The sequence below is a fragment of the Trypanosoma cruzi genome, genomic scaffold (genome assembly GCF_000209065.1).
Source record: "Trypanosoma cruzi strain CL Brener 1047053516893 genomic scaffold, whole genome shotgun sequence".
Lineage (NCBI taxonomy): Eukaryota > Euglenozoa > Kinetoplastea > Trypanosomatida > Trypanosomatidae > Trypanosoma > Trypanosoma cruzi.
The window spans coordinates 11,826-19,535 of NW_001849132.1; the positions used below are offsets into that span (position 1 = coordinate 11,826).

Here is a 7,710-nt window from a genome sequence, read left to right on the forward strand (position 1 = left end):
GATTATCTTGGGGTTTTAACAGTATCTCGTTTGGCAAAGGTGCTGAGTGCGCATGATATTTTTTTCCTCGTATTGGGTATGAAGAATGTTGTTCAATCTGCAGCTTTGGAAAAGTATTCTTTAAGCGTATTCTTGCGTGTGGAGTTTGTCACTTCCATAGTGAAGGATCTCAAGGAGCTGAAGCCACCATCACCTTCCAAACCACGGTCCTCGGTGCTAACGTTAAACCCTCAGGGTTACCCCACCGAGGCAGCTGCAATAACTGAACTGAAGTTCATTGATGGCCCGCAAGAATTAAATTATCGGGTGCTGTACATACCGACGTTCCCAACCTTTCCGCTGGTGGACGGCTTTTTCTTTTTGAAGTCACCGCGGAAGACGCTGGTTGGGCTGCAGATGACGACGGCGAGTGCGCATCACACGATAACCAGCACTGTGAATCTGTTCACTGAGCACCTGTCGAAATATTTTGATGGTTGGGAGAGATTTGCTCAAGGATTGTCGTGGGATATTATTTATATACAACACGCAGACAGCAAGCCGATGAAAAATTGGCAGAGATGTGATTACGTCAATTCCAGGAATAAAACCGACGCTGAAAAAAAAATTGTGGCGTTCTGGAACGGAAGGGTACACCAATACCAGGTTATTTTAAAAGGTAAATTTCCTGAGGCAAACAAATTTTCTCATGACGGTCTACCTGAGGGGGATAGAAAAGGCAAGAAATTTGAAAAAAATAAGTAGTATCAAAGTGCATTTTGTCTTGGTGAAATATATTAGGAAGTATTTTAACGATTTTCATATGTGTGTGCCTACGAGGTCTGGACAGGGAATTACTTTCTTTTCAGAGAACCGTTGTGATCAGCAGTGCCACACTCACCACACCCTTTTTTCATTTCATTTTATTTTATCCACCAGAGGCGCATCGTCACTGGAGGCTGTTGCGCACTGTAGGGGCCGCAGAATTTTTTTTTATTTTCATGGGATTTTGTGAAAAGAATGCTTGAGAGGACGGCTGGCTGCCCAAATAAATTCATATCTCGCACAAACGAAGATATCTCTTCACAACTTTTTCCTCTTCTATCGCACGGTCTTCTGGGAGACCGCGATTGAGGGAGTCAGGGAGCCGACAGCTGCCAGACGAAATTGTTTTTTATTATTTTTATTTTTATTTTTCATTTTTGCCTTCCCACTCTGTGATTCCCACCTTGCGGCGTTTTCTTACGGCTGGAGGAGCCCCAAAGGCCTGCCACTTCGCAGGGGATAAGTGTTTCTAATTCTAACTATGTGCAGAATTCCACGGCAGTGATTGACAGAATGCGTATACATAGACACATTGGGGCAAACATTACGGAGAACTCACTACCTCTCCATTTACCGCTTTTTTCCCTTTTTTTTTTTGGGTAATTACAGGATCCGGCCAGCGGCCCAGAAGATTCTTTCCTCTGTGAAGTTGTGCGGTTATTTTTAGTGTTGTTGATGGGGCAAACAGACCGACAACGTGAATAAAATATAAAAGGGCGATAATGTGGCGGTGTTGTGGCCGATTGCACGTTGCGTTGCTGCGGGGACGGTGGGCCTCGGCTTTTTCACCGACAGGCGTTGCAGTGCGGCTGCATGGCGCACCGACCGTCCCGCCATGCGAGCGCCACGCCCAACGCCATTGGGACAGCGGGACGAAACAGCCGCGAGTGTCCTTTGGAGCCAGCGGCACCTGTGTTGTCTCCGACGCTACAGCTCGACATTTGGTGGGGAGTAAAGAGTGACCGCAGTGGAATCTTGACAGTCTGGTGGAAGATCTAATGCTAGACGGAGATACTCTCAGCACCAGCTTGAAGCTTAATATTTTTTTTGGAATTGTATTGGCTCCAGGGCGACCGTTGATGAAAGACTGCAATGCGACGGGGGAGACGTTTATTTGGAGACTTGATGCTTACGTAAATGACCAGCAGCTTCTTGAGGGAATTCTTAATTTGACGTACTACCAGATGTACAAACTTCTTCACGAGGGTGTGTTCTTTCTTCTTCAATGGAGGGACTATGAGAGGAGGGATACGATCAATTTCCGGGCAATGCAAAAACTTGATTCAGCTCTTGAAATGCCAGACGGATACTCGGAGCAGCGAAGAGAATTCACCCTTGTAACTAAGATTGAAGATGTACTTTTTAAACGAAAAGTTCGTGTCATGGACAGAAAGCTGAATGAGCTTCTTAATAGGAGATTTGATGGCAGGGGCTTTGTGGACGCCAATCGGAATGTCTTGCGGGAGGATTTTTTAAAGAACCCCGAGAAGTATATTTGCGATGCGGGAGTATTGGGCGAAATGCAGGCATCCGATCGTTATGTGATGATGGAGATTGCTGTAAGGGATGAAATGGACATGGAAGAGGATGTACACAAGCCTTACAAAAATGGTGTGGACAATCTACTGAAGTGTTTGGTGGCTGCGGAGGTAAAGGCAAGTGTTCATGAAATCAACAAAAGGTTTTTGGATGCAGCCGCCGAGGAAGCGAGGAACCCAACGACGTCGAGTTCACCGATATACCTGAAGGGATGCTAAGAGTCTGTGTACAATGCGGGATGGCACCATGTCGTGGAAGTTCCTGGCGGCGAGGGGACGGGAATGGAGGTGGAGGAGGGGGAACCACCGCAGTCATGGACGTACAAGGGAGTTGGCGACACTCTCGAAAAGGATGACGGTGTGGAGCAATCCGGTGCAGCGCGTCCCAGACTGATGGTGCTCACCTCGGACAGGGGATGGCCGTACTCGTGGGAATGGGAGGAGAATAAATCCACTCGTGACTTCTATGTGAACTGTGAGGTGGAGCGAGCGTGGCGGATCGTCTTTGAGGATCTAAGCGAATGGTTCAGCACTGACGATGAGGCCGACTTTGAGCCCAAGAAGCGTGTGTTGATTGGGACGCCCGGGATTGGAAAGTCGATGGCTGCCGGCTCGTACCTCCTCTACCAGTTGCTGCACCACGATGTGGAGAAACTCCAATTGGTTGTCCACCGTTTTGGAGATACGACGTACGTGTTTGACAAGACCATCAAGACGGTGACAAGATACCTGGGTAGAGGACCATCCAAGGAATTTTTGTGTGATTTTTGGCATTTGAAGATGAAAGGGTATATTATTTACGATGTGACAAGGCAAGGAACACCGCCAGAGGAAATTTTTTTGCCTGGCCCCGGATGGGGCATGATTGTGGTGTCATCGCCAAGCGTGGGCAACTATGATGAATGGGAGAAACAAAAAGGAGCCGCGCGAATCATCATGAATTGCCCCTCCGAGATGGATGCGAAGGCAATGTGTGCATGGATGAAGCGTGATGAGACTGCGGAGAAACAAGCGGGATACTGGAAGATGGTCAAAGAACGCATGGATAACGTGGGGCCGATTCCACGTCACATCTTTGATGAGAAAATTTATATTGTTCGCTTGGGTGCCGTTAATGGGATCAAGTCTGGGATGGGATCAAGTCTGGGGATGGTGAAAAGCACTTTACACATGGGGGAGTGAGACTGTGGGACTCCGAGGATCCGTCTCAAAAGCTCGTGAGGGTTGTCCGAACAAGAGCAGAAGTCGGTGCTGAGGTATTTCTCAACGCACCGATATCTTTTTGCTTCGGGCGTCGAATACCGCACTATTTCTGGAAACGTGATGAGTGAGAAAGGTATTCTTTTCTGTTGCTAGTATTGGGGAAGAGGAATACTCTTTTTTCTGAATGTATGAAAAAGTTTGGCTTGCGCGCATTCATGTTTTGGGGAGTTTTTCAGTGCATTATTGGAGGACCTCAAGGAACTGAGGCCACCAGCACGTCGTGGAGGACAGTGCGCGGTGCTGAAGGCGAACCCTGAAGGGCACCCCGCCGAGTTGTATGTGGAGTGGTTGCAATGGACTACCATACAAATACTAATATAAAGCATCGGCTGCTGCGCATACCGGCGGGTGCAGGCTTTCCACTGGTGGACTTTTTTTTTCTTTCTGAAGTCACCGCGGAGGACGCTGGTTGGGCTGCAGATGACTACGGCGGGTGGGCACCACACCACCGCCAGCACTGTGAGGCAGTTCACTGAGTGTCTGGCGGCATATTTTAATGGTTGGGAGGAGTTATCCCGAGACATGTCGTGGGATATTATTAATGTGCAGCAGGCAGACAGCACGCCGATGAATGACTGGCGGAGATGTGATGTCGTCAATCCCAATAGTGTGAGCGACGTTGAAAGCCGTGAAATAGCGGCATTCTGGGAGGAAAAGGTGCGCCAGTACCAAGTGACAATATCATCCGGAGACTTTGGAATAGAAGAGACAAATCCCTCCGAAGTGTGGAGGAACCGTATAAATAGTAAAAAAAAAATTGGGGAAAGGGGCAGTTTTGATTTGTGGCAAAAAATATTGTGGGAGTTATATATTTTTGGATACTTGTGTCTGAGCATGCGGTGCGGGTGCACCATCCCCATGCGGCAGCACCGCACACAAATGCCCAAAATGACCAACGCTATCGAACACAATAGTGGCAGAAGAAAATTAGGGAGGGAGTGGGGTTGTTTGGTTTCTGGTGAAAAACATTGGGTGATCTTTATATGGTATGTTGATTATGTGTGCATACGAGGCATAATTGGAGAATTGCCCTGGTATGAGGGAATCATTGTGGCTGGTGGTGTCGCAGTACTACTGCATTGCCCATTTTCTTCTATTGTGTTCTGATTCCCATCACTAACAGAAGCATTTTTAAGGGGATGGACGACGAATAATTTCTATTGAGGAAACAGTGCGCTCCGTGTGACCGCGTGGAGTGAGGCGCCGCGTCGTGGATGGATGAGGAATTAATTTCGCGTGTGGCTCTTTGGGTGATTGCTAGCTCCGTGTGCGTTGTGTGTTGGCGGTGGGTTACTTTTTCTCTTCCATGGCGGACTGGCAGCATTGCTATGGCGCGTGTGTCTCTTCTCGTTCTTGTCCATTGGTGGTTGATTGCTGGCTCTGTGTGCGTTTGTTGTGTGGAGGGCCGAATCTTCTCACCCGCGGACTGACGGCACTGCGATGGTGCCTGTGTGTGTGTGTGTGAGGGCTAGTGTGGAGTCGCCTGCCAGGGTGTGGCCCTTGGCGATGCTTTTCCCACCTGTCTTTTGTTTCTTTTGTGTGTGTTGTGCTGCTTCTTGCTTTTCCCCCTCTCATCCTTTTCTCCTCTTGTGTTCCTGCGTGGAGTGGCCGCATGCTCACGGGCCATGTTGATTTTGAGTGCCTCTTGACGGCATCCATTCATCTCTCTCCGCCTGTCTGTCTGTCATTCCCTGTTGGGTGTGGCGTGTTGCACCGCGTGAGGGCTGGCCCGCACACACCGACGGCCCGCCGTGACTTGCCGTGTTGCTGCTCTTTTCTGTGGGTCATGGTCCTCCGTGCCGTCCCTTCCGGATTGTCTCGTGCCCCGCTCTCCGCGTGGGTGCTCTGCTCTGCTCCCCACTGACGTGTCTGGTGTATTGCCGCTGTTGCTGCTGTACTCTCCACTTCTTGAACACACGCATACACACGTTAGGAAAGAAAACAAGCGCTAATCGCCACTGTGAAATCCGAAGGCTCTGAAAGCACCAACAACAGCACACACACACCGCCCACACACACATATTTGTATGCTCTCACGTGTTGCTGCAGTGAAGGCACCCCGCACACACAATTATCGCGGCATGACCTGATCCAGCGGAAGGAGGAGGGAAGGAAGAGAGAGTGAGCCGCAGTGGTCCAACATGTCCCGGCGTGTGTTTGCTTCCGCGGTGCTGCTGCTAAGAGTGATTGAGAGAATTTGATCATCTTTACTGGATGGGATTCGGTTTCTAATTTAATGGATGTCGCGAGGAAGGCGGGTTACGACTCGTTCCGTGCACCTTCTCTTGTTGAGGTGGATGGTGTTGTTGTGGCTGTTGCTGAAGCACATTACAAGAACTCCAAAGATAGCGAATTGTATGTTGAAGTTGCCGCAAAGTGGTTGAAAGGGAACGAAAAGAAGTGGATGATAGGGAAGTCGTTGGGATGGATCATTTTGACACCAAAGTTGACCGTCTGTTGGGCTCCACTAGTATTGTGTATTATGGCGAAATGAATGTTCTTTTTGGTGGTTGTGGCATGTAAAGGGCTCCATTGACGGATGTGGCTGGTGATGACTATAGGATGGCCAGGTACGCGAGTGGCAAGGTTTCAGCTGGATGTGGTAATAGGAAGATGAAGGCGTTTGAGTGGGATTACGATAGCACATCGAATCCTACCGGCCTTTTAAGGTACTGCAAACCCCATCCCGGACGCTTCAAACAATTTTTGGGTGGTGGCAGCGCAGGCGTTAGGCTGGAGGACGGTGGTCGCTATGTGCTGCCTATTCAGTTATTGAATGGTGATGGAAGGAGCGTTTCTTTGACTATCCTTGCCAAGGGTTTTACGCATGATTGGGAGTTTTCGGATTATACGGCTCCCGAGGACTGCATCCAGCCTGCGGTCCCTGAATGGGAGGGCAAAGGTCTCCGCATGATGACGTCGTGTGGGGACGGCAGCTGCAGGGTTTAGAGGGCGGACGAAAAGGGGAGTCGGTGGACGGAGGCATACGACCCTCTTTCACACGTGTGGGGCAACTCACTGACGCGTCCGGGGCACGGCGTGCAGGGTGGCCTTGTCAGCGCGACGATCGATGGACAGAACGTCGTCCATTTCGGCCAGCCGGTATATTCCTGGAAGGAGGGAGAAGAAGCGGGTCGAGTAGACTTGCGGCTGACGGAAATGCAGCGAATTTATGATGTTGGGCCGATATCCGCTGAAAATGAGAAGTTTGCCGCCAGCACTCTGCTTTACGCCACAGACGAAGTGCGATCATTGTTGGAGGAGAAAGAGTGGATAAAACTGTACTGCTCGCACGAGGTCGCTGCTGCGGATGACGAATGCAACACTGCTTTTGTGGAATTGACGGAGAAGTTGAAGGGCGTGAAGAGGGTGTTGGTTGCCTGGAAGGAGAAGGACGCGTAGGTTGCGAATGAATACCGCTGCGTGGGTGAAAAGACTCAGAAGCGCCGTGACTGTAATGGTTCAGCCCCCACTAAAGGGCTGTTTGGCTTTTTATCCAACACGTCAACTGACAGCACGTGGGCCGACGAGTATCTCTGCGTGAATGCAGCAGTGAACAATGGGAGGTCAGGGGTTGATGGAGGGATGACGTTCAAAGGGTCTGGAGCAGGGGGTTTAGTGGCCTGTTGGCAAGCTGGGGCAGAATGTGTCGTACTACTTCGCAAACAACAAGTTTGACCTTTTTTGGCGACGGTGACTATCCATGAGGAGCCGCATAATGGCCCTGTTTTTTTGGTGGGTGTGGGGATGAATGACACTGACAGCACGGTGCTTTTGGGCTGTTCTACACGAGTGGAAGGAACTAGGAGGCCACCTTCAACGGTGAGACTCATAATTTGTCAGGGGATCCCGACTTAGTGCAGGGCAAAACACATCAGTTGGCACTGCAATGGGATGATGCGGGGTTGATTTTGTACGTGGATGGATCGACGATATACGACGGATAAGTGGATTATGAGGAGGATGAGGACTATGAGAGCTTTTCCAAGAGCCTAATAACGCTGTTGAGGTCCCACAGCGTTTCACACTTCTGCGTTGGCGGCGGCGGCAAGAGTGCTCGGTAACACTCATGTGACGGTGAGCAACGTCCTGTTGCACAACCGCG

General features: G+C 49.9%; 1 protein-coding gene and 2 pseudogenes across 1 annotated transcript, besides 4 other annotated features; all 3 read left to right on the forward strand.

Moving 5' to 3' along the window:
- Tc00.1047053508529.10 (retrotransposon hot spot (RHS) protein, putative) lies at nucleotides 1–744 on the forward strand (the record flags this gene model as incomplete). Its single annotated transcript, XM_800181.1, has 1 exon — nucleotides 1–744. A coding segment is annotated over one exon (744 nt), but the record flags the coding sequence as incomplete, so codon positions are not given.
- Nucleotides 1–5,102: a sequence feature (areas not merged during assembly with more than two copies in the genome that could not be assigned to a particular haplotype).
- Nucleotides 984–1,441: a mobile genetic element.
- Nucleotides 1,157–1,183: a microsatellite.
- Tc00.1047053508529.30 lies at nucleotides 1,606–4,368 on the forward strand (annotated as a pseudogene).
- Nucleotides 5,103–7,710: a sequence feature (heterozygous, Esmeraldo-like haplotype).
- On the forward strand, nucleotides 5,633–7,710 carry Tc00.1047053508529.40 (annotated as a pseudogene; the record flags this gene model as incomplete).